General features: G+C 39.5%; 1 protein-coding gene across 1 annotated transcript in view; it reads right to left on the reverse strand.

Annotated features, from left to right (window-relative positions):
- Positions 1-9,592: 9,592 nt before the first annotated feature.
- The window catches only part of LOC123507333 (proline dehydrogenase 1, mitochondrial-like), a 36,636-nt gene continuing 18,728 nt past the window's right edge, over positions 9,593-27,500 (reverse strand). Inside the window, 8 exon segments of the mRNA XM_045260094.1 lie at positions 9,593-15,315; positions 15,317-15,414; positions 16,328-16,472; positions 16,887-17,027; positions 17,460-17,702; positions 17,996-18,358; positions 22,823-22,887; positions 25,247-25,419. Of these exon segments, the coding sequence (XP_045116029.1) occupies positions 15,193-15,315; positions 15,317-15,414; positions 16,328-16,472; positions 16,887-17,027; positions 17,460-17,702; positions 17,996-18,358; positions 22,823-22,887; positions 25,247-25,419 (1,351 nt within the window). The 3' untranslated portion in view covers positions 9,593-15,192.

Consider the following 27,500-nt stretch of genomic DNA (forward strand, 5'->3'; position numbering starts at 1 on the left):
CGGTTTTAAGTTGGAACGTATTGATTTGTGTGCTTTAAGGGAGTTAGCGAAATTTTAAGGGTTAAATTACAAAGAAAAAATAGTGAATAATGAGTAAATGAATGAATGAGTAACAATAATAGGTAGGAGGAGGAGGAAGAGGAAAAGGAGAAAGAAAATAAATGTATATGAGGAATAACAAATGCAAGAGAGGAAGAATAAGAAGAAAGAAGAGGAGGAAGAAGAAATGAAGAATGAGTAAAAAAAATGAGATAAAGAAGAAAATAAGAAAAGAAAAAAAATAGAATAGAAGAAGAAGAAGAAGAAGAAGAAGAAGAAGAAGAAGAAGAAGAAGAAGAAGAAAAAAGAAGTACAGAAGGAGGATGAGGAGAAGGAAGAACACGAAGAACAAAAAGAACAAGAACAAGAAGAAAAGGAGAAAAAGAAAATGGAGAAAAGAAGAACACGAAAAAGAAGAAGAGAAAAAACAAAAAGTATAGAAGAACAAGAACAAGAAGAAGAAGAACAAGAAAAGAAGTACAGAACAAGGACTACCACACTCCTTAAGCCTTACCCAGTACACACATTCGGTAAGGTTGGTACCCCTGATATGCGAATTTCACCCTATTTCGCAAAGGCCTAAGTATTACCTCCCTTCCTGCCTGCTTGTCCCATCCACCCCCCCACCGCCCCCTCCCAGCCACACTGCTTCCCTCTCCACGCCTCCTTCACTCACCCACACCCACGCACCCACGCCGCCGCCTTCCCGCCCGCCTGTCAACCGTTACGACCACCACCACCCACCCACTACCACCACCACTCCTTGCTCTAATTGTGGTGGTGGTAGTAGTAGTAGTAGTAGTAGTAGTAGTAGTAGTAGTAGTAGTAGTAGTAGTAGTATGATTGTGATTAAAGGATGGAAATTAAAGTAGTAGTAGTAGTAGTAGTAGTAGTAGTAGTAGTAGTAGTAGTAGTAGTAGTAGTAGTAGCTTAGATGTTTCGTGACGCCATTTTCATCCTCTACTACTACTACTACTACTACTACTACTACTACTACTACTACTACTCCTACTACTACTCCTATTACTACTACTACTATTACTACTACTACAACTACTACTATATACTACTACCACTACCACCACCACCACCTTGCTCCTACTAATAATTCCCATGTCTACTCGTATAATCTCCCACACACAGTCGGATTACCACAACACGCTACACACACTCACAAAGTCACAAGGATTACAAGTCCTAGTAAGTATCCCCTTTAGCCCATAAATTCCCGTGAAAAACCCACATGGTATAAATAAAAAAAAAAAAAAAAAAAAAGTCAAATCTACACGAGACAGCATTACTTTTACTGCTTCCGGGATACAAACTGTTAATTTCAATGTAGCGAGATACTGAACCACTGAACCGCACTGATATCCTTTTAATAACACTTTTCTTGTAATATAAAACAATTAGGAACACCAGAAACAATGTGTGAAGTCTTTATAACCATCTGCGAGAAAGTTTACGTGAATATTCCACTCTTTTCGGTTTCATTTCTTATATTGAAACGTATTTTTACCTCGATTTTTCGGTAGTAGTAGATGATTTTATTTGCATTAGGAAGGGTCTATGGAGGTCAGAAGATTAATGGCCACAGTCTTCACTATTCTAATCCCACCATATGTTTTGAAGCTGTATAAAATCATCAAATACTAAATAGAATATGAAAACGCGTCCTGGTACTGAATAGATTGAAGATTGGATGTGAGTGTAGTAAAGATGCCTGAAGTGATTGGTGATTAGGGAAAGGTACACCAAGGAGGCAGTCAAAGTGTTCGAACTGGTGATGCGTGTGTCCGCTAGGCAAGGAGTTAACCAGAGAGTCACGGGTACTATGTGTCTCTATGTAAACTATTATCTCAACTATTTATAACCTAATTTTTATTTTCTAATCAATTTGTTACTTTTCTTGTCATCATTTTCTTCTTCCTGTTCTTTCTTTCTTTCTCCTGACAAATATTATCTCATCTATTTTTTTTATCTACTTTTTTTTTCTTACTAATAAAAGTCTAATATGTTACTTTCTCTTCTCATACTTCTCTTCCTCCTTTTTTTCTTTCCTTCTTCTGATAAATTTAATTTCTCATCTATTTCTTGATCTAATTATTTTTTTTCTTATACTTTTCTTCTTTCTGTTCTCTCTTTTTCTGACAAATATAATTTTTCAATATATATTTTTCTTCTTTCTAGCTAATAAGTCTAATTTGTTACTCTTCTCATACTTCTCTTTTTTTTCTGACAAATATCATCTTCATCTATATCTTCTTTTCTTCTTTCTGACTAATAAAAGTATAATTTGTTACTTTTATTCTCGTATTTTTGTTCTTCCTGTTCTCTCTTCCTTCTGACAAATATCTCTCATCTATTTTTTTTATCTAATTCTTCTTACTAATAAAAGTCTAATTTGTTACTTTTCTTCTCATAATTTTGTTCTTCCTATTCTACCTTTCTTTCTTCTATAACTGACAAACATTCACGATGATGTTTTCACGTTCCAAGAATCGCTTTACAAGATTCCACATTGTCACTTTCCACTTGCGCTTCTCTCACTTCATTTTCCACAAGCTAATTACTAATTGTCCGTGTTTGTATAGCATTCCGCCTTTCCTGTTTCCTCATTCGTTTTTGCTGTAATCTATTTTCTCTATCCACTTCTCATATTCTATTCGTATTTCATCACCTGTGCGTTCCTTCCTTCATTTTCTCAGTGGTCTGTATTTAGAAACGCTTTGCTCTCAACACGACTATTTTCCAAGGCCACAGAGATGATCAGCAGGTTTTTCAAGTGTTTCTCCAGTTAATAATATAGAAATCTTGTCACTTTGCCTCTAGAATCATAAAAACGCATTAAAAAACTAGTGTAATTTTAAATAAAGCCTTTTGAAATAGTGGAGGTGAAACAGAGAAATTTGGGAATACGAGCTTTCATATGAATCTTCCTCGTCCAGTCGGTAATTTTAATATTCCATCTATTAACTTCATCTTCCTATCTTCCTCGCCGCTAATCTACGTATGGCAGTGAATAATTACAAACAAATACACAAAACAGAAACATATCCATTCATACACAAAGGAGAAAACAAAAAAAAAAAAAAAACATTTAAAACACCAAAAATCACACAGCACCATCACTTCAATATAAAAAAATCATTGGAACCGCCATTTTCCGTCACCTCTTCTCTCTCTCTCTCTCTCTGGATCGAGTAGCAGAGTGGTGGATAAATCGCCATTAACCGGCCGCTCAACTCACCCTTTCATTGTACGGTTTATAGAAAGGAAGGGGCGTCGGGAGCTTGATAAAAAAAGGACTTGTGTAGTGTGGTTGTAGGCACGCGCTCACCCTCCCCTTCCCGCTCCCTCTCCCTCCCAGCCTTTCTGCTTCCCTCTGTCGCTCCTCCTCCTCTCTCTCTCTCTCTCTCTCTCTCTCTCTCTCTCTCAGCCCCCCCTCCATCAATGTCCAGTCCCCTTTCCTTCATTTCTGCTTCCTTCCTCCTGCTAAACTTCTGTAATCTCTCTCTCTCTCTCTCTCTCTCTGATCATCACCTTTCACTTCTCTTACTAAATCTAATCCATAATTTTAGTATCTTAGAGAGAGAGAGAGAGAGAGAGAGAGAGAGAGAGAGAGAGAGAGAGAGAGAGAGAGAGAGAGAGAGAGAGAGATATTGGAGTTATGCGCACTAATAGATACAGTAAACATGTCATAATACTACACAATAATGATCAAATTTCATGTCTGAGTTAGAAGATATAAATTTTCAAGTATGTAAATTGATTGATCGAGAAACTGCCATTATTACCAAAAGAAAAATGACAAATAGGAAGATTGAAATAGGAACTGAAAACCTAAACACAAAGATATATTGAAGAAAAAATCATATTACATTAGAATGAAAAAAATATATATGAATAAATAAATAATAGGAAGATACACAGCTTAATTCATATATAGAAAAATAGAAGCCAAATATATCAAATAACAAGTAGAAAAAGACTTCATAAGGACAATAAGCACAAAAAATGAATCAAGACATTACCATCACTGACATCAAAGCTGGTAACTCCCTCGCCACTGACCACCCTCTCTTAAACCGCTCTTTCTACCCCCTCCTTTCTCTCCCTCTCTCTCCACACCACCCTTCAGCCTTCCCTTCACCACGTCGCTCCCTTCCCCTCTCACACGACCCCGCCCATCATCGTAACGACCCCCGGAATAAAAAGAAGGAAGGAAAGAAGTATGTTCCCGCGGTGAGACTGGTTCATGTTTGCCCAATGTAAAGAACCGCGGCGCGAGGCTGTACACAGATTAAGACCTCGCGTGTGTCTGTCGCTATACATCGCTGCCAAACGAGTGTTGAAGTGTTTGCATGGGTGTCTATATAGGTGTTTACGTCACTCCTGCCTCTACAGCCACACACGAGTCAAATGGAAGGTACATAGAAGCAGCGGAGAATAAATATGAGGTTCTAGAAAAGTATAGTAATGCAAGTTGGGTTACAGGAAGTCTTCGGGTATATTAGATTAATACAGTATGCAACCTGCCTCTACCGCAATGAACACGAGTCAAATGGAAGGTACATCAAAACAGTAGAAAATAAATGTGGTTTTTAAGAATGGTATAGCAATGCAAGTTGGATATATAACTGGAAGTCTTCAGGCATAGGTTCAAATGCAGCATCCAACCTGCCTCTGCCGCCACAAACACGAGAGTCAGTGTGTGGAGCAGTGGAAAATAAATGAGGTTCTAAGAAGAGTATAGTACTGCAAGTTATAACTGGAAGTCTTCAGGTATATTAAGTTAAAATACAGCATGCAACCTGCCTCTGCTGCCATAAATACAAGTCAGCGTGTGGAGCAGCAGTGGAAAATTATGAGGTTCTAAAAAGAGTATAATAGTAATGTAAGTTGAGTATATAACTGGAAGTCTTCCGGCATAGGTTCAAATACAGCATCCAACCTGCCTCTGCCGCCACAAACACGAGAGTCAGTGTGTGGAGCAGTGGAAAATAAGTGAGGTTCTAGGAAGAGTGTAGTAATGCAAGTCGGGTATATAACTGCAAGTCTTGTGGTAGATTAGGTTAAAATACAGCATGGAACCTGCCCCTACCGCCACAAACAAGAGAGTCAAATGGTATACAAAAAAAGCAGTGGAGAACAAATAGCTACGAGGTTTTAGGAAAGATATCATAATGGAGGCTGGATATTTAAGTCTTCGGGTGTATTAGGTTAAAATACAGCATGCTAGAAACTAATAGTGTGACAATAGATAATACAAAACTTTTAAAGGGTTTTTTCTTAGCGATGCAAGATGAGCATGAATAAAATTGCTAACCTTTGAATATATACTTGGTTATTAATCTATTATGATGAAACCGAACATACGATAAGCTGACAAACTGAGATAAATAATAACAGTAAAGCTGAATAACACATGTGCACGTTTTTTTGGGACTACAAAGAGTATTGTACATTTATGAATATCTTCTTCATAACTGTGAGAATTATAACACAGCAGGTTAGTCAGCATGTAACGTGACAGTAATGATGATAATGCTAACAGTAAAGCTGAATAAAACACATCTTTTTTTTTTATGGGTATAGAGTATTGTAGATATCTGAATACTTGGTAGTTGTGAATATAATGATAACACAGCAGATAGTCAGCATGTGACGGGAAAGTAATAATGATAATGCTAAGAGTAAAACTAAATAGTACATAGTTTTTTGGGGGGTATAAAAGTATTGTACATTTCTGAATATCTTAGTAACTGTGTGCATTATGGTAACAAATTAAGTAGTCAGCTTGTAACGTGAAAGTAATAAGGATAATGATAACAGTAAAGCTGAATAATACACGCTTTTCGAGGTATAAAGAGTATTGCATGTACTTTCTGAATATATACTTAGTAACTGTGTGCGTTATGGTAACACGGCAGCAGGCAGTCAGCTTGTGAAGTGAGAGTAATAAGGATAATGTAATCCGTGAGTGTAAAATAATCTTTAGGGAAATGTTTTAGTTATCACTGCCAACATAAATATAGAAAGGCATAGAAAATAAAGAAATGGATGAATAAGTTACGCAATAAATAAAATACATAAATGAATTAATAGAGTATAGAATTCAGTGTTTTAAGATGTTTTTACTGCGGCCCTAAATACACGATAGCGACCCTAAATGTGTAAACTTGCAGGGATAAAATTAATGTACTAGTTATTAATATGAACATAAAAACAAGTACGGTAAGTATAATATTGTATTGAATTACGTGATTTTAAGCTTTATATATTGCGACCCTAAATAATCTTAACCTTGAGTAGCGATCCTAAATGTGTGAACTTGTAGTAATAAATGTGCGAATTATTAATATGAACATGAAAACAAGTATGATAAGTATAATATAGTACAAAATTCAGTTTTTTTTTTTATATAATCTTAACCTTGACTAGCGATACTAAATGTGTGAACTTGTAGTAATAAATGTACAAATTATCAATATGAATAAGAAAACAAGTATGATAAGTTTGATATAGTACAGAATTTTTTTTTTTTTTTCTTCTTCTTATTGCAAGTCTACATATTGTCTTAACCTCTTCAGTAGCAAGACGCGATTCCATATTCATTCTGCTTATTATTTGGTGATTTCATACAGCTACAGAAACTTATGTGGGGGGATTAAAATAGTGAAGACTGTCATTAATTTTTTGACTTCCATAGACCCTTCCTAATGTAAAAACTAAATAATAAGATCTAATCGTAGACAAATATAAGGTAAAAAAAAAAATGTATTCCAGTATTGAAGTAGCGACAATAAATGTGTTAAGATGTAGTAATTAATAGTACGAATTATTATAGTAAACATAAAATAAATACGATATTGGCAATGTTTACTTTGTGTGAAATAGTAGTTATTTCGATGTTAAGGCCGCAGCGTGAACTAATAAATAGATAAATAAATATAAGAACTATAATATCCTTCACACACACACACACACACACACACACACACACAGAGAGAGAGAGAGAGAGAGAGAGAGAGAGAGAGAGAGAGAGAGAGAGAGAGAGAGAGAGAGAGAGAGAGAGAGAGAGAGAGACGAAAAATAGCAAAAAGCGAACTCAGAGGGGGAAAAAAATGTGAAAAAGTAAAATCAAGGCAACCAAAACCAGAGAAAACATAAAAAATACACTAAATAAATAGAGAAAACCAACAAATCACAACAAACCAACACGTAAACACCCAAACCCGCAATGGAATACACCCCAAAAAACGCACGAACCGAAGATACCAAACCGAAGTTACCGAACCGGACTATCCCAACACATGAGGCAGCGCGCGCGGGACACAAAGGCTTCTCCAGCGGTGATAAATATACAGGAGGCAATGACACCGACCCCCGTAAAGAGAGACTGCCATTCAAGACCCCCATTTTTACACCAGTCCTGTATGTTCTTGGCTGCGGGGCTCAATGGGGTTGGCCAGAATAGGGGAATAGGGGAGCGTGTTGTGGGAATGTTGAATGTATGGGGGTTTTTGAAGGTATACATAAGAGTAGTTTATAATAATGGTTGTTTGTGTGTGTGTGTGTGTGTGTGTGTGTGTGTGTGTGTGTGTGTGTGTGTGTGTGTGACTTTTTTTGCTTGTTTATGTAAAGTTGGATATTTGAATACTCTCTCTCTCTCTCTCTCTCTCTCTCTCTCTCTCTCTGGGACCTGCTCGGGAACTGGCATATAAGTGGGCTTTTTCATTTGTTTTTTTGTTACTCTTGGCCAGTATTCCTCTTACAAAACAACAACAACAACAACAATAATAATAATAATAATAATAATAATAATAATAATAATAATAATAATAATAATAATAATAATAATAATAACAATAATGATAATGATTATGATAAAAATAATAATAATAATAATAATAATAATAATCACAAATTCTGACATCCTTGGCCGTTGTGAATGCCAGCGTGCCTTCTCGATCTAGCTATTAACTCGTAACTCTCAACTCCCTGCCTGCGTCTTGATCACTATATGGCCCCGTCACTATATTCCCTATACAGATACGCTTGTCTCTCTCACCAAGACTATTTCCCAAGGCCACAGAGATGATTAGCACGGTTTCCAAGAGTGTTTCTCCTGTTAATAAAGTAGAAATCTTGTCACTGCCTCTAGAACCGTAAAAACACCTTTAAAAATTCACATACATTTAACTAAAGCATCTTGAAGTAGTACAGGTGAAGTATTGTGTTTGAGAATACGAGCCCTATGACAAATTTCAATAAGGAGGATTCAAGACGTTTTTCCAATGTTCTGTAACCCCTTTTGCTATTTTCTTTACAGCCTAGCATCTCACTGGGGGCTTTTGGATAATACTGAAATGGTATTAGTGTTTCTATTTGAACAATGGGTTAAGTTAGGCTAGGTTTTAATTATTTGTTCATATTTTGGCCCTGAAATAAATCGTTTCTTAAAATCTAATAGGCTATAGTTATTTTTTACTAAACTTGCCTTTTCTTTTCTTCTTTCTTGTATCCCCTGGTTAATATTAATCTTATATAAAAGGGAGAATACTAGTGACCCATCTCTCTCTCTCTCTTTCTTGACACGTGGTCCGAATCAAAGCGAAGCCTGAAAAACAAACCCTTAACATGACCACCACTACCATTTTCACGCCTCATTCACTCCCCCCGGCTGAGTTCTTACCTTTATCACTGTCACCGGTGTCTATGAAGCCTTGGTCCGTATTCAGCCTGCCTGGGGATGTCTGTCTGGTCTCACACGGCTGGGTTGGTAGGACTCTCAGGACACTCACTCTTCCGTCTCCAATGTTGCACGAGTGAGGCTGTGATGTGTGATGTGATGTCCGTCTCATTATTACCTTTTTTTCTTATGGTTCGCTTTCTTATAATTTTAATATTTGCAAATTCGAGACAAAAATAATAGTAATATAATGTGTCTGAAAGTTTGGCTTATCATAGATTGTTTTGCAAGTTTCAATAATAGATGCTACGGTTTCACGATGGCGCGTAAGTTTAAAACACTCTGATAAAATAAGTAGCATTTAGTTTTTTTAAGGTTTTAATTGTTGTAGTCTGAATTAAACCGTGTGGAATTGAAAAGAACTAGTTTTTTTTTATATATGAGGGAAGAACTGGCCAAGGACAACAAAGAGAGAGAGAGAGAGAGAGAGAGAGAGAGAACAGTCTCATTCCGTCACCAGTCCCCCAAAAGATACCATACAGGTAGCCAAACGACAGGGACAGATGTCTTGAAACCTCCCTCTTAAATGAAGTCAAGTCATAGGAAGTTGAAATAAGTCTATGGTACTTTGGTGGGTATAAATCAGTTAACGCTGGCTAAGTGATATGATACTCAAATAAAAAAAATAAAAAAATCAAATAAGGTGTAATATTAAAGATATAAAAAGGGAAAATTTAAATGAGAGAGAGAGAGAGAGAGAGAGAGAGAGAGAGAGAGAGAGAGAGAGAGAGAGAGAGAGCATCACACTGGTTATTGAGGTGTAGCAGTAATAGTTGCCAGGGTGATAAAACACAAGAGTAATGAGCTTTACACTTTACTGACATATGGTACGTATATACATGTAGCCAGACACTGACAAGCCTCTCCCAACTCTCTTGACTGTACAATATGCATAACGTTCTCTTCAGTCTACAAACTACCTTGGTATGTTCCCTTAACTCAGTAATATTGCCATGTTAAGTTTTTATCACAAGACAAGCTCTGGTAATGGTCTATGTTAACCTCCTACTTTACTTTTGAGTCTTTGTTACTATGTGTTTTGTTTTGTTACTTGAAATTCTAACAACATGATCAAGTTTTTATTATCAATGAAGAAACCTACTGGCTGTCAGTGCCTACGCTGATCTTCACAGAACACTGCTTGACATGTTGCTAATCTGTTATATATACACAATATTCTTATACAGCTTTTGTAACCTAATATCAGTAAAGGCACCTATACCTATAAGTCTGTGCCGGTCATCTACAGAATAGTCTTTTGGACACAGTGTTATATTGACAAGCTGAATCAATGCATACAATCTTCACCTCTGAATAAATACAGACATCTCCCACACATCTGTCAATGCCTCCTTGCCCTCAACACCATTACCAACACCAACCATCACCAGTTCACCGCCTGGCAAACCTCACACCACTTCCAAGAACCAGCAAACCTTGTAACGCCTTTCAGAACCTGCTGCTGTGTTGCCATTCACTAACACACACTCTCACCGCTACACTCCCACACACACTAAAGTTCGAGAGTAAAATATATTTATGTATGTATATTTATATATATATAGTCATTTATTTATTTATATATATAACCAACAATAATTCAACCTAGCAAGTAAGTGCCTAACACCTGAATAATACTGTATCTTTACTTTTTTGAAATGGCAAAAGAATCATGCCAAAAGCTACAGATGCACTCAAGCAACCCAATTATTGCAGCCACAGACTATCAGGCAAGTACTTCACTCACTCACACACACACACACACACACACACACACACACACACACACACACACACACACACCACAGACACTTCAGTCTTCACACAGTCCCTTCATTTATCACAAGCTGCCTGGGTGAGTAGGGAGTGGGGGAAGTGTTGAGTTGTGTTCCTGGCTGCATCAATGTTGATACACAGGCACCAGTCCACTCCTCACACTAACATAATGAAAAAAGCAGGGGATTATGGATGAATGTGTTAATGGATCAGTAACAACGAAGCTATAAAGGGATATAACTAAGTATCCATTAATGTATCAAATATCAGCACTTGCTCACTCTCAATCTTCATGAATCACTCAATAAATGCATCTCATCCCTATCAACAAAGATAAATCCATGCAACCTGATGATGATAATTTGAATAGATAAAAGTGAATAAGTATCATATTAAAATTATAAACATTTCTCCCCATCACACCCTAAAAGCTGCCATACACATACCTCCCCCGCCCCCTCTCTCTCTCTCTCTCTCTCTCTCTCTCCCATACAGCTGTCTGCATAAACATGTATGTCTGTAGGTTACACAGTTACAATGGTCACAATTACTCACTGGTCCACCGAGATAATGACATACACTGCTTCAAGCTTTTCACACGACAGACACAATTGTAGTAGCTACTGTATATTATGTATTTACAAGACGTTTACTTTCTGTTCATAAAGTTACATACACTGGAAGCCAGCTGTGATTTAAGGCCATAGATTTCACTGAATGGAACTTCTTTCATTTTTTTTACTACAAACAGAAAAAACAATTGTAATGATTCTGTTGTTTTGGTATTCTGAGTCTGAGGATGGCTTGACATGAACAGCAAATCAACACAAGGCAGAGCTAGAGATCAATGCATCTTGGAATCACTGACACAAAACAATCTACAGAGTGTGCAAGTCTAGGAAACAATTGCACTCTTATCTACAAGTAACAAAGAACAACAAAGACAATAGATAGCTAAGGAAGACAGTTGGTGCAAGCTGTAAGTGTGTCAGTGTGTGCTGTTCACCAGAGCCTTACAGATCACATGGTGGGCTTGTGACTTACCCTCCAGGACAGAGCTTATCACTCTGCCTGTGGGTAATGCTGAGACCTCTAGCACAGTACACATTCTGTCCTACAGTTCAAGGAGGACATTACCTGCTCTCTCACCAGTGACTTGAGCAGAGTAGAACTTGAGCTTGCCAAGTGACAAGCAAGGATGTCACCATTGAGCTATTGCATGTCTGTGGTAGTGAGTGGGTGTGAGATGGTGCAGATTTAAAGGCAAATAAGGAGGCTACATCACACAGAAGTGAGCAAGAGGAGTGAGAAGGAGGAAAACAAGGAAAACCACCTCCACTATCAGGTTCATCAGGAATACCCAGTGGAGTGTGTACCCAGATACCAATATAGTGATGCGTCACACTCTACAGATCCGATAAAGGTAAACCTTCTAGTATCACATACAATTATAATAATACAGTGAATATTCAGCACGTAGGAGGCATCACATTACTGATGACACCTGTGCCTAACTTGATATTACCTACAAACAATACATATATGCTACTACTGTATATAAGGGACCTACACATACACACACACTCACACATACACATACACACACACACACTTCCCATTATAAGCATTATCTGATGGCCACTCAACACCTACACAAGCTACAACACACTTCAGTACACTTCCTCTGCTTCTAGCAACATTAGGCATCTTAGTAAATAAGGTGTAACATAGTACAGCTCCACTCCCTCTTGTCTTTTTTCACTTTGATTCTCTTTTGCTTGACTTCTTTTGTCTTTATTCAGGGCTGGCCATGTGTGACTCTACTGGCCACCTAAAGCTTTCCTATCTACTATCTTTCTCATCAATTGTTCATGTCAGTCAATATGAGCTCATGACAACCCATGGCTGAAGCACATTCTTCAGTGAAGCTTATCACATCTCAAAGTAAAGTTGGCCTTAAGAGAAATTGGTTACATTGGTTAATTAAACACTGTGATTCTAAAAGCAACAAATTATTGAAGATGAAATTGCCAACAACTGAAAGCTGAAATATAGCTTTCAATCTATTTGAAAAGGATATTCCTTCCTATTTCTAAAAAGATGTTAAATGACATTTGCAAGACTTGTGACATTAACAAATAGTAATTAAATCTAGCAAATACTCCCTCATTAACCATATCCCCTCATCATCATAATATCATGGTTATTATACTGGATGGAATAGTAATTTTAGTCAGCTGGATATAACTCCAACCAGCTGTACTGAACTGAAATACCATATGACTGGAAAAGAAATCTCAATATTTCCTTCCCATAATCTCTCACTCTTCAGTATTGCACATCATGGAAAAGAAACCTCAGCAATATATTTCATTTAACAAACCATGAATTCTCAGCCCAGTGTTGTGTTTGATGGGAAAATAAATGTTACTATTTCCCTCTGCGATTCACAACTCCTGACCCAGTGCCACGTTTGCTGGGCTGCCACACACTCTCTCCACACACCAGACACTCCACACATAAACTATTGCACCAAAGTATCATTTGTGCTATCAACACACCCACCATTCTCTGAACACTGAACACACCACACATTCACAGGCACTCCTTGTTTGTGAAATAAACCAAGCAAGTGGAATGAAAGAAATGTGTAGTCACCAAATTAAGTCACTCAAGAACAACACAGCTGTCAGACATCCATTCTAAAATAAAGTAAAAATAATCAATGGCAGGAATCTTAGCTTGCTGTTTACTCGGTTTTAGTAAAGAGCATTTTGTATACACGGTAAGAAGTGGCTTTCAAGAGTACTGCACATGACTTCTATTAACACAAAGGAATTAAACTCTTTTAGTGTTTAAGTTCATGGGAGATTCTGTCAGGGCATTTCTCACCACCATGCACACCCTTACCATCCAGATACTCCAGTCAGTGTCTTCAAAAATAAACTCCATCAGTACACAATGTTGAAACTAAAAGGCATGTCATTTTATATACAAAGAATGGTACATGTTCAGATGAGATAATCCATAATACTCACAAACACCTGGCTGCTAATATCCAGGCTGCTCCAATGTGCAATACACACACCAATGCTTCTCATCTCTTACAGAAACATTAATACCAGGTTCCCTTCAATAGGAATGTGTGTGTTATAGCCTCAGCAGGAATAGAACCGCATCAATTTAGAAATACTACACTCTGATGATATGCAGTGAAAAAAATCATTTCATCTGAGTCTCCCCATCCAGTATGTCTTGTACAATCTGATCTGACAGCCTTCTTGATACATCTGCAATGCCCTTATCAGTTCAACATAAAGTGTAACAGTACTGTATGCTTGACATTAATACTTCGACAACATTTAAAACGGTTCTAAATTCAATTAAATACAAATTGCAGTTTTATAATTTTGTTATCACTGACAGCACTGATGGCAATGAAATTCTGTAATACTATATTGACAGATGGAAGTACATCTGATGGAGGATAAAACATAAGCAATAATGTCTGAAACAAATACATCAGGCACAGCTCCTGTGTGGAAACTTTTGTCTGATCTCATGATGCATTACAGACTGTAGTATCCACAAAATATTACCTCCAGTCTTTACATGACGCCTCGAATAAAGATGCATCAACACAGCAGAAGTTCTTTACATATAACAAACAGGAAAACCAATGCAGAATCAGTGACTAAAGTCTGCCATCAATGTCAACATCAATACAATATGACTTGGGTTAAAAATTCATCAATAAGGAATCAAATAGCATCCATAAAATGATATGTTCAATCACACAACAGACAAATCCAGAGATGCCCAGAAATACTAAAAAAAACTTGCTGTAAAAAAAAGCCCTTAAAATTTCACAAAAAGAATTAACTATGAAAAATGTTGAACTTGAAAAGATGAAGAAAGAGTTTGCAAAAGAGTCACAAGGAAGCTGTACGAGGAACAGTAGTCAATTTTGAGTTGCAGTAACACAAGGAGGGCTGCATTGTAAGAACACACGATGTAAGTACTTCCCTGGACACATGGACATGACACGGCACGGAGAACACATCCACACCACTCACCTTGACGTGACTGGACAGAAATGTAAGTGTGGATGGATAGAGAAGTATCAATCCACAATACTAAGAACAATTTATACAACTGCAAGACCCTCTCCTCCTCCAGCAGCAGAAAAAAACCCTGCCTTGAAACAACACACTGAGTGAAATGACTGAACCCACAGTAAACACAATGATAATAATAAAAATAAGGAAAATAAACTGCTCCAAGACAACACACCAAGTAGAAAAAAAGATATGAATGAATAAAAACAATGATCAACAATAACGACAGGCAACTGACATCAACCTCTTTTAAAATTTGACTTAGAATGACTTTGAATATGAAGAAGAAAAATATAAACATAAACAACAAAACAACAGTAATAATAATGCTAATAATAACAATGAAAAGCAGTTTTTCCCAGTGTCCTTCAGCTAGTACCTTGCAAAACATCTCTGCACTTCAAACAAATTGCACTATAAAATATATGAACTGGCAAGTGAAACAAGTAATAAAGACGTGCTCAATGCCACAGCAACACTCACAGCCGACAGTCGCCCAGCACATCAGTGAGGCTGGGCGCCGATGGGGGTGTAGTTCCCCTCTGGCTTGTAGAACACCTGGCCCTGGGTGATGCGCCGCCACAGCTCCTTCTTCAGCAGGTGCTTCTCCTTGGCCAGTTTCACCAGGAATGGAGCCATTCTCCGTTGCTCTCCGGGACAGGTACGGCAGCACCTCATTCACCGGGCCATAGGGGACGTATTTGTACACCGAGTAGCCGGCTTGTCCTGCAAACACAACCCATTGTTAGTCATAGAAGTGTGTCTTTGTGTGCGTGCAAGGCAGGAACATTGCCATCATTTGCTCATGCTTCAAAATGCCAGAAGAATTTTTTCAACTTCATATGAATTGCACAGCAGGTAGAGTTTGATATCACCATACTCAAAGCCAGTACATATGCTCAGTAAGTGCCTATCACAGAACAGTATGGTGTGCAATGAAATTATAACAGTTAAGCAGTCATTATAGCCACATGGGGTGTCAGCCTGGAACACAGGCAGACATACACTAGGCAAGTTGTTGCATGAATGGTCAAAATATTATAATCCCATTCCACAGCTTTATGTAGCGACGTTGTTGATTTATAAACTGAGAGATGGGTTGACAATTCAGCATCCGAGGGTGGTGAATGAATGGAGGTTCGGCCCAAGTCGTGCCACTGTGCCTCCTATGACAGCCACTCATTTATCTCTTTCCTTTCTGAGCTCTGGATCTGCCCAGCCTAAAATTGTTACAGGAAATGATGTTAGGGTGAGATGGGGTGATGCTCATGAGGAGGGTGAAAGAATCATCTCTGGCACTCTCTTTAAAAAAGCTAAGTTACTTCTTTCCACAAAAGATCATGCAAAAATTCTGTAAGGAAATTCATGTACACACTCTGATAAAATACCGAGCTTGCAAAATTTTCTCAGATACAGACAAGAAGTCATGTAACTTTCTTCAAACAAAATACAGAAGAGTACAGTAACTCTTTCGCAGATCAAAGTGAAATGAGTCAAAGTTAGGCAACAAAAGAATACATCATGCCAGACAAGCTTGTAAGCAACCACAGATTGTTGAAGAAAAATATCTCACAACTATATACAAGCAACTTATCAGATTACAGAACAAGTTAAATGAAGGGGATGAGGCACAACACACCTAGCGGCAAGGAAATGTGGTCGCACATTCCCAGCAGCTGACCGAAGCAGATCACTCTGTCCTGCGGGTGGATGCCATACTCCCTCATCTTATTGACGGTGTAGCCCACGGTGTCCTCGTTGTGCGAGGCAATCATGATGGCGATCTGTGGACAGAGAAGAAAATGGAGTCTCTTAACATTTATCTGTCAGGGTTCATATTCTGAAATGTTTGGCCCTTATCATCACAGTTTTCAAAAGGCTTTAATTGAAGATACTTGTGTTTTTTAAGAGTACATATTTTTATAGTATCTGGTGATGGATTGGCAAAAATCTCTAGTGCATTAAGAGAAGAAACTCTCTTGAAAACCCAGCTAGTCATCTCTGTAGCTTAGGAAAATTGTCATGTTGAGAGAGCAAGACATTTCTGTATACAGGCACAGACATTAGATATTTAATGAGGAGAAAATTCTATTTTTTGTAGTTAACAATCAAACAACCAGTTTCCAGATACAGTGCTTAATTCCCATCAACTATAACCATTCCAAAACATGATTCATTACAGCAGCACAGCACGGCACCTTCTGAGTGTCGCCAAAGGACTTGTTGAATTTGATGCGTCTGAGGCACTCCTCCAGGCAGTCGTGGTACATCTGTGTGGTGGCCTCGTAGCTTGGGTTCACAGGGTCTTCATAGCCAAGTTCATCTGCCCGGGCTCGCTCCTGCAGGAGAATTTGTGAGTTATAATTGTGAACTGAGCAATGTATGGAGGAAGTGAGCTGACAGGCAGTAGTGGTTGAGGCTCTCTCTTTCTCATAAACATTCACATTGTGGTCATAAATACTACAAATACTTTATCAGAAGTTATGAGTGCCGGACATTCATTGTCTAGAGAAAATGTCATATTGTAGAATCAAATGAAGAAAAAAGTATGTAAGAATGCAATTAGGTAAAAAAGAAATAAGGAATATAAATTGAATGATTGGAACAAACACACACACACACACACACACACACACACACACACACACACACACACACAATCAAATTTGAAGCAAGGTTGGATAGAAGTAGATATGGATATAGGACAAGATTAACATGACTCTTTTCTCATAATATGTTACAATCAGATAAACAAACACACACACACACACCTGTTCCATGTAAGCTCCCCTGACAAGCTTGGCTCCAAAGAAGAACTTCTGCCTGTATGACTGTTCAAGGTCAAGAGCAAGGTTGTTGAGTGTCTCCTTCAGGTAGCACTGGTATGTGTTGAAGACAATGGCCTTCTCCTGGTTGTACTTCTTCATCATCTCCAGGGTGAGGCGGGAGATGGCTGGCTGGAAGTATGTCTGTTCGGCATCCACCATCACCCTCACATCCCGCTCCCTGGCGTACTGTGAGGAGTAAGGCTGGTTAGCAGAAATATCACAGTGTGGCTTTAAAAAACAAGAGCATCTACTACTGTTTAGTGTTTTCTTGTCACAGTTAATAAGGTAACGAGACAGAGATTTAGAGTAATGTATCCTTGCTTTAAAACAGTACAAGGATGCAGGAAAAAAATTAAAGTGAGTATGAATGATGCATGTATGAGTGTTGCTTTGCCTGGATCATCCCATGTGGAATTACCGGCCAGATATATAAATGGATAAAAATAACAGATGTTGGAAGGCAATACGGCAATACACACCCTAAAGATGGTGTGCAGCCGACGCATCATATTCTTGAACATTTCCTCTTCCTCTGTGGTGAGAGCTGAGATGATTGGCTCCATCTGGCCTGAGTTGAGGTTGGGCACACGGAACAGGTCGCTCAGCAAGATGTTTGCGTCGATGAGGCCAGACCAGGAGAACAGGTGGATCAGGCCCTTGGTGTCATAGGTCATGTTGTCCAGCCACTCCCGAATTGCTGGGTTGTCTGTGTGAATGTTCTCCTCACGGAACCTCTTCTCAAAGACGTCTGTGTTGATGTCAGAGAACATCATTGGTCCAGACTCCCCCGTCACCTGGGTGAAGTACTGCCGAGTGCGGTATATCACCTCGGACAGCTGCATCTGTTGGCAGCAAGGGTGTGCTGGGCTAAGTTTGAAATTAATCAACAAAATAATGAATGGAGAAATAGAAGTGACTGCAAAGATTGGAGTGGATCACGAGAAAAACACATATATGTCCTGGATGGGCATTATAATGGGGAATATTTGTGACAAATCACGAATAAGTGACTATGCAGATTGAAGAAAAAGAATAAAAGAGAAGTTAGTGAGAAATCCTGTGAAGAGGCAGCTATGAGGAGGCCGAGAAGTCTATACACTAATGGCCAGGACAAAAGGAGCAAGACGACAAGACACAAGGAGAAGGACAGAGTGGAAGGAAGTGCACTAGGAATCAATGTGGTGAGAACTGTGGAACCTCAAGATGAAAGGAGGCTGAATGAGGAAGACCCGAGGAGACCTGCACTCTTGGGACCTCTTGTGGCGAAGGAGACTGCCTGTGGTGGAGAGAGAGAGAGAGAGAGAGAGAGAGAGAGAGACTATCATAATGGCCTACAAGGGAAAACACTGAGCTGCTTGCAATCCCACAGCAATTTCATCAGAAATAAAAGGAGAGTAAATCACCGGCAGCGTGGGAAGCAAACAATAAGTACGTATACCACCAGTGTGTAAGGAGTGCGCTTATATTGCGGGTGCCACTAACGGCTAATGAACCCAACAGAAGAAGCTTTCATACAGTTTATTTTATTATAAGAACTACGTTTAATAAATGAAGGCAAAAGACACTATGTTCATATTCTTACGTGCCTTGAATTCTACCTCTAAAAAGAAAGAAAGAAAAAGCAAAAAAAAAGCAGGGAAAATTACCGGAGCAGCCGCTCCGACTGCATTTCACCTAAAAACGCGGCAGTATTTCGCAGCCGCCTGCACAAACGCGACTGCAAGCAGCCACGAATCGCTCCGTGTAACCCTCCCCCCCTCCCACTTTACTCTTAAGGTGATAACATCAATACTGCTCTCTCAAGATACAAGTCAATACAAGAGGCCACATCTTACTGCACAAGACCAGGAGGTACTATAATTCTGGTACATGTCTTCATAGAACGGAAACAAGTACTATTTCTCTCAAGCTTGGAACAAGAAATACTAAACTGGTGTCTCGCCAAGTGCACGAAGCAAAGGGGTCAACAGGGACGGCCAGGCTAGGCTGGGGAGGTGGTGGAAGCACACACACACACACACACACACTAAAGAGGAACATCCTACACTTCCTTTCAATTATTCTTTATACCGCAGCGAATCAAGAGTGACAGAAACCATTTTATTTTTACGTCACATCTAGATTCGGAGTGGTAATAAAACTGTGCCTCAAGATATAAGAAAAGAGAACATTGCTACCCAAACTTTACTTGCCAAGTTCTCGAAATAACGCGCAATTCCAGACCTACGAAACTTGTTGAACAATCCTAGCAAGTCCAGCGTTAACTAACGCATCCAGAAACAAGTTTCGCAAAGCTTAAAGCAAGAAAACAGTCGGAAATAGGTTTCATTCCAGCGGACGTGAGGAGCAGCACAGAGTGGGTGGCAGCTGCGGCAGTGTGGGGGCGGCGGTAGGCTGCACGGAAGACAGGGCAGCTTCAAGTCTGATGGCGACCAAGATTTAGGTCAGCCAAGGTGAGGAGCGCAGCTTTGTCCGCCCACACGGCGGCTGAAGAAGTAGAGGAGATAGGGAGAAGGAGGGATAAGGAGTGTTGGAAAACCATGATCACTGCGCTTTTCTTCATTCACTTGGTCTTCTACAGGCTACTATTACTACTACTACTACTGCTGCTGCTGCTGCTGCCGTTGGCTTAATGATTTTCGTCTGAAGGGTTGCTGGCAGCGTCTTATGCCAGGGAACAGTGGCGCAGCGGTGTACCTAGACGCCAAGAAGTCTTTACGAGCTGGCGTGTGTCGTGACATAGACTAGGCTCGTAGATGACGAAGTAAGAGAGTTGTTTAATGACGGATGTGGTGTCTTTTCTCTGAGTGTTGGCGCTGCACACTTGTCTTAACTACTCATCAGTCATCACGGTGGCTTTTATACTGTTTAATATTGCTGTAAAACTCCAATACGTAAGACAGCTCAAAAGCTAATGGCAATAACAATCAGGAATTAACGTCAAAATACTCGAAATCACGATGCTGTCTAAATTTTTGCCCCGTAACATGTGTACCCATAAACCGCGCCGAAGAAATATATATATATATATATATATATATATATATATATATATATATATATATATATATATATATATATATATATATTACAAAAAAAAACTACAGCTTCTAAATAACAAGGTAGAAATACATATTTTTTTTTTTACTGTATGCGATGACTTTATAACCCTTGAGCAATGCTACCTTAACCGAGATAAAGACTTCGGTCCCTTCTACGCTCTGGCACCCGCTAAGGCGTCCTCAATTCACCGTGGCATGTGGCTTAACTCCCCTCTCGCCAGTGTGTGAGGCTTTCGTCTTGCAAGGGAATGATGCAGGATGAAGATAATGTTAAATCCTGTATCGACAACCTAAATCCGTATTCAGAAACGCTTTCCTCTCACGACGACTATTTTCAAAGACCAAGGAGATGACTAGCCGGGTTTTCAAGTGCTTCTCCAGTTAATAATATAGAAATCTGCCTCTAAAAACTATAAAAACATCTTTAAAGCAAATATAAATTTAAATAAAGCTTTTAGAAATAGTGGAGGTGAAACGCAGAAGTGTTTGAAAATACGAGCTTAAGTCATATGTGTGAGGAGCAACGAGGTAGCCTACCAGGAAGACCATCCTCGACGTGGTGCTAACTCATATTGCAGTAGGAAAGTTAACCTGCGCAGCACACACCTTACCGTACCATACCACACCTCACTTCCGTGCCCTGAGTCACTCACCATGGTCATTACTGCAGCGATAAGAGCGTGTCGTTACTCATAAATGTAGTGAATGCGACGCTAGGCTAGACGGCAGGGAGCGGGAAGGCGGAAGGGAGAACAATACCAGAAAAAACATGGCACGCAACGCTCCTACAAATGGCTGGTAATAAACACGCCATTTGTAGCAGCCCAAGACCCGCACAGCTAGTGTATGGATTGATTACCAGTCCTATATTAAGCCATCCTCTCTCGCGACCTTTCTTGAGGGGCGTTATGAATATTTAAACGTCACGGTAGTGGGCTGAGTTATAAAAATATATCCATACATAGCTTGCTTGCCTCAGCCCCGCTAACCAATACACTTGCCTGCCCCACTAGCCAGCCCACTCATTCCGCCCACCAGCCACCCCCTTCTTGCCATGTCCGCCCACCACTCAGTCTCGCCAGCCCAGCTTCTTCCACCATCATAGCTTGCCAGGCGGTCCCGTGGCTCTCCCTTTCGGTGTTTGGCTCAGTTCCAAACTATTACGTACGTGACCCAAAGAGTGTGGGGGGTGAAACGAGGCGCGCTGCTCCCTTCCCCTCGCCCGCCTTGCCAGTGTGAGCCAGAAATGTCTACCCGTTCTACGTCACACACACACACACACACACACACACACACACACATGTTCATTCAATTTAGCCTCTGCGGTATCTGAAGACACGCCCCACTAGCTTCAAATAAAGGCTTTGGGTACGACGCAAAATTAAAGAGTGACTCACACATTCTCAGTGAAAGAAATAAAAATAAACAAATAATAGCAGTAATCCGTCACAAGTGGAATATTTAACTTGAGTCGTAAAGGTGAATCGCCAATGCATTAAAAGACATGCATTTTAGAATTTCGCTTGAGAGGAAGTGTGTTTAGTGCAGCTTGAAACAAACAACACGGAAGGCTTATTTCACGGACAAGGTCAGAAAAGATTAAAGGAGCAAGTGCTGGCATACTGGTGAAAATAACAGACTAGGAATTCAATCTCTTGTAAAGGTGTTGATGGAAATGACAGGAAATCGAAGCATAATATATTCCTCGTTGGCAAATTGTAAAGTCCACGAGAAAAGATCCGTACGATATTTAATTCTTTACCTTGAAATCAAAAAGAATCTAAAGGCAATTGAGAGAAACGAAAGAATAAAAAGTACACGGGTAAAATAGATCAAAGGAGTAGAGGTGTTGGCATGCTGGTGAAAATAACAGAGCGGGAATTCTGATCCTTCTATTACTGGTGAAAATAACAAGGCAAGAATTCTGGTCCTTCTATTAGTGTTAATAAAAATGACAGTCGAATCTATTACCAACTACACCACTTGTACAAAAAAAATAATAATAAATAAATAAACAAATAAATAATAAATAGAAAAAAATCGAGAAAAAATAATGAAGAAACAATAAATTTAAAAACAAGCAGCTATTAAGATGAAAATTTAGATAGTGAAAGTATAAAAAGAAATTATCATACATAAAAACGAATCACAAGAAAAGAATAAAAGAGAGAGAGAGAGAGAGAGAGAGAGAGAGAGAGAGAGAGAGAGAGAGAGAGAGAGAGAGAGAGAGAGAGAGAGACTTACCAACACTTGAGGGCGGCCCAGAGCGGTCATCTTGATGGCAGCAAACCCTGTTCCTTTGGTAGCATCTGTTGGGGACACCAAAGTATATTACTAGGCTATCTTCCTCCTCCTCCTCCTCCTCCTCCTCCTCCTCCTCCTCCTCTAAAGCAAGCAGTGACAAGAACCAAGCATCCTATTCTAGTAAGGATCTCTTTCAACCCGTCTTCTGATAGTGTTATCTCTAATCCTTCTCTCCCTGTCCATTCATTGCTCTTTCTCCTTCTCTTCCTTGTGTTCCTTTGTTAATATTTCACTTTCACTTTCTTCGTTATCTTTTGTTTCTCCTCCTCCTCTTCATCTTCCTTTTGTTTTTCCTTTCACTCATTCCTCTTCGTTATTATCTTTCGCTTTTTTTCTTTCTCATTGTCTTCCTGTTGCTAATCTTTCTTTTCGTTTGCTTTCATCTCTCCCTTTTCATCGTTTTCTTTTAATAATCTCTTATTTTTCTTCATTATGTCACCTCCTACTCTTCTTTCTCTTCCTCCTTGTTAGACTCTCCTTCTCCTCCTCGTTAGCCTCCATTCTCCGTCCCCTCCTTTCCTCTTCACCCTCCTCCTCTTCTTCCTCTTTATCCCTTTCCACGCTTATCTTTTTATTTTCCTCCAAGTCTCTTTCTTTTTATTTCCTCCTCGTCTTTCCAGCCTATTTCACCCTCAGTATGTTTCCCCTCCTCCTCCTCCTCCTCCTCTTTTTCTCCAGTGCCGTCTTCACCTCCTCCTCCTCCTCCTCCTCCTCCTCCTCTTCGTCCTCTTAACAAAAGGAACAGAAAAAAGAAAAAGCTATCACGGCGTCTAGATTGCTAAAGTCAGACTCCCCCCCTCCCTCTCTCTCTCTCTCTCTCTCTCTCTCTCACTCTCTCTCTCTCTCTTGGCATAACGGTCACACACACGCCCTGACATACATAACAGCACGTACATTAATACTGTCATACATAACAACTCTACCACGAGGACATCTAGCGGCAGAGTTCAATATTAGTGATTCAATAACAACGCTTCAGCCACACCCTGCATTAGAGACTAGATTCGAGTGTGACAGCTGCTCACAAGGGTTGAAAAATGCATGTCTTGTTCTGAGCTAGTTAGACACGATAGGGAAGATTTGGACAAGCTGAGGGTAAAAGATTGACACTGCTCTGAACTGCAATGGGTTTTGTATAAGAAAGTTTTGATTGTGTGAATGTGATATGATTAATTGTTCATGAGATCATTTTACTTAACTAGACACGAAAAGCAAGGTTTGAACAAGCTGAAGGTGAAACGTACAAGAAAGTTTTACGGTTTGAATGTGAAATGTTTAATTGTTCATGAGATAATAATGTCTTTTACTTAACTAGACACGAAAAGGAAGGTCTAAACAAGCTGAAGGTGAATTGTACAAGGAAGGTTTGGTGTTTGAACGTGAAATGTTTATAAAAATTTGTTCAAGAGGTTATCTTTTTGTGTCCTTCCGTCTAGACATATGAAGGGAAGGTTGTGACGGACACAGACACGGAAGTAAAAACAAGGACAAATAAACAAGCAATCAGACAGAAGGGCGAGGAGAAAGACGGACACAGACGAACAGTAACAGAGACAGAAAAGACACAAAAATAGGAACAAACACTGAGTAACGTTGACAGAAGTGATGGAGGGATTGAAATACATCTGGAAGCCTCTCTCTCTCTCTCTCTCTCTCTAAAGTTGGCACCATTCCAATTCTCCTTAAGTAGGCTCACCTCATTTCCCTCAGCGCCCCCGCAGCAGACATCCGTTCCTCCTGCAGCCACGCCACAGTTACGTCTCGCTCAGGCATTATTCAGCCCTTCTGCAAGCACCTTCACTTCTTCGTCTTCTCCTCCGCCTCCTCCATCACGCTTCTTTCCACTCTAGTTCCTCCTGCACCTTTCCTTCATTCCTTCATTCCTCCTCCTGACATTCTGCATTTCTATCTTTTCTTCTGCTTGCCTCCCGTCTCCACTTTCTTCTCCTCCTTTAGATATCCTTCGCTTTTACCTCCTCCTTCTCCTTCAGGCATTTTTTCCTTTTACATCCTCCTCCTCCTCCTCCTCCAGGCTTTCTACTCTCTTATTTTCTCCTCCTCTAGGCGTTCTCCCTACCACCTCCTCCTTCAGGCATTCTTCTCTCTTACCTTCTCCTCCTCCTCCTCCAAACTTTCTACCCTCCTATTTCTTCTTCCTCTAGGCGTTCTCCCTCCCACATCCCTCTCCTTCTTCAAGCACCCATCTCTTCTACAGCCACTACAGACATTCTTCCTTCCTACAGCTCTTCTTCAGGCATCCTTTCTTCCCACAGCTATTCTCCATCTCAAAAAAAAAAAAAAAAAAAATTCAACACATTTTTCGCTTCCACGCCTTCCTCAGTCACTTCTGCAGGCAAGACTCACCTGACACGGCGTCCATGCAGTTGATAAAGGTCTCCATGTTCTTCTCACACTGTGCCTCATTCACGTAGAAGTAAGTCCTTGCCCCTGACACTTGGTAGCGGCGGTCTGCGAACTTCCTCTGTGGCGTGTACCTCTCCAGAACGTTCGAGCCCTCCGCCTTGGACTCGCAGCTCCTGTAGAAGGCCACATAAGACCGTGAGGGAGTGAAACGTGAAGGATGGTGTGGTGCGGGAGTGATGCGTGAGGAAGTAGCAGAAAGAAAGAAGCAATAAAGACGTCTGATTGTAAGGAAATGAAAAGGGAGGAATTAATTTGAGGTTTTTGAATGAGAAATATAAAAGAAGTTATTACAGAATGAGGGAGAGGAGTAAGATGGATTGTAAAGGAAATGGAACAATAGATATGGAGAAAAGAATGATGAAAAGAGAGAAAAAAGAGTAAGATTGAGTGAGAGAATTGCTTGGTATAAAAGTAACTGTCGAGAGAGAGAGAGAGAGAGAGAGAGAGAGAGAGAGAGAGAGAGAGAGAGAGAGAGAGAGGAAAGACATCAACAACAAATATCAGAAAAAAGAAACGACACACACACACACACACACACACACACGGAGGGCTAATGCAAATAAATACCTCTCCTAATCTCGTTACTAAGACATGGACAAAACAAGCTCCAATTTAGGCCAATATCTCATAACCTCTCATACCTTCCCATCTCGTCTCAATAACCCTCCATAAGCGTTGCCGTGATGGAAAGTGACCTAGAATGCCCCCCCTTCCCCTCTCTCTCTCTCTCGGCGCACTAAATAGAAGTCAGAATGTGTGAAAGTAAAATGCGAGACAAAAGTTTAATAGGTCATGTATTTTGCTGGTAACCTGTATTTTACTATGCGAGTGGTGATGAGAGAGAGAGAGAGAGAGAGAGAGAGAGAGAGAGAGAGAGAGAGAGAGAGAGAGAGAGAGAGACCTTCACTAGTTCCTATAGGCCTTGTAGGAATAGATGTCCAAGGTTTATGGGTCTGTTGGTCAATTTCTCTCTCTCTCTCTCTCTCTCTCTCTCTCTCTCTCTCTCTCACCTTTTATCGATCACCACACTTAACTTGCAACACAAAAACTATAAAAAGAAAGTTATAAAAAGAAGAAAAAAAAAATATTGGGGAGGGAGACCTGTTTGCGCGGCGTAGGACGTTATAACCCGGAGCACTGTGGCTTAATACATTCATTGATCTATCAGCCCAGCACCAGTGTAGGCGTACAATACAGAATACACGGGATACAGAGGAGCAAAATGTCACGGGACCTTAACTCCTTCAATACTGGGACGCTTTTTTTTTTTTTTTTCCATGAGTTTTGGGTATACGACGATTTTATTTATAGGAACTGTCTATGGAGGTTAGAAGATTAATGGCCAGACTCTAGACTATTTTAATCTCCACGCATAAGTTTCTGAAGCTGTGTAAAATCGCCAAATAGTAAGATGAATTAATGCAACAACGCGTCATATTACTGAAGGGGTTAACACGTACAAATCATAAGCTATTTTGTCTCAATTATTGTTCCTATTCATATTGCGATCTGTATAGCAAGAAAAGTGTGTTTCTATCTATGTTACTGCAGCTACTTAGAAAAAAAAACAGTAAGACATTTATTCATTTATTTATTTATTTTTTGCTAACTCTCTCGAACCTGCAAGGGGACTGGCAACTAATGGGCATTTTTTTTGGATTTATGTTCCTCTTGGCCAGGTTTCCCTCTTACATATATGTATAAAAAAACAATACGTTAAGGTAATCAATACGTATACAGTCTCGTAAGTTCCTAATGACTGTGTTCGTTATCCACATCATTGTATATTACGAAAACCAACACTGTTTCTTTCACTTCTCGTTACGGATGCTGCTCGAAACACACTTACACCAACAGTACTATAGTCTTCAGTGGCAGTCCTTCTAATTCAAAATACTAAGATGACTTTGCATTCTGTACTTAAAAGCTGTATATAAATTTACTGCCATGAATCAAGAATATACATCACAAAGTCTAAAATATATATATATATATATATATATATATATATATATATATATATATATATATATATATATATATGTAAATAAGATGTATTCATATTCCTTTTTTTTCTAACTTAACGCTATATCTATTTCATATCACTAGATTAATATTCAATGCCTCAAAAACTATTAAAAATGATCTACGCTTACAACTGCAGCCTAGAAAAATATATATGTTGTATCTATAT

The sequence above is a fragment of the Portunus trituberculatus genome, chromosome 22, assembly GCF_017591435.1.
Source record: "Portunus trituberculatus isolate SZX2019 chromosome 22, ASM1759143v1, whole genome shotgun sequence".
In the NCBI taxonomy this organism is placed as follows: domain Eukaryota; kingdom Metazoa; phylum Arthropoda; class Malacostraca; order Decapoda; family Portunidae; genus Portunus; species Portunus trituberculatus.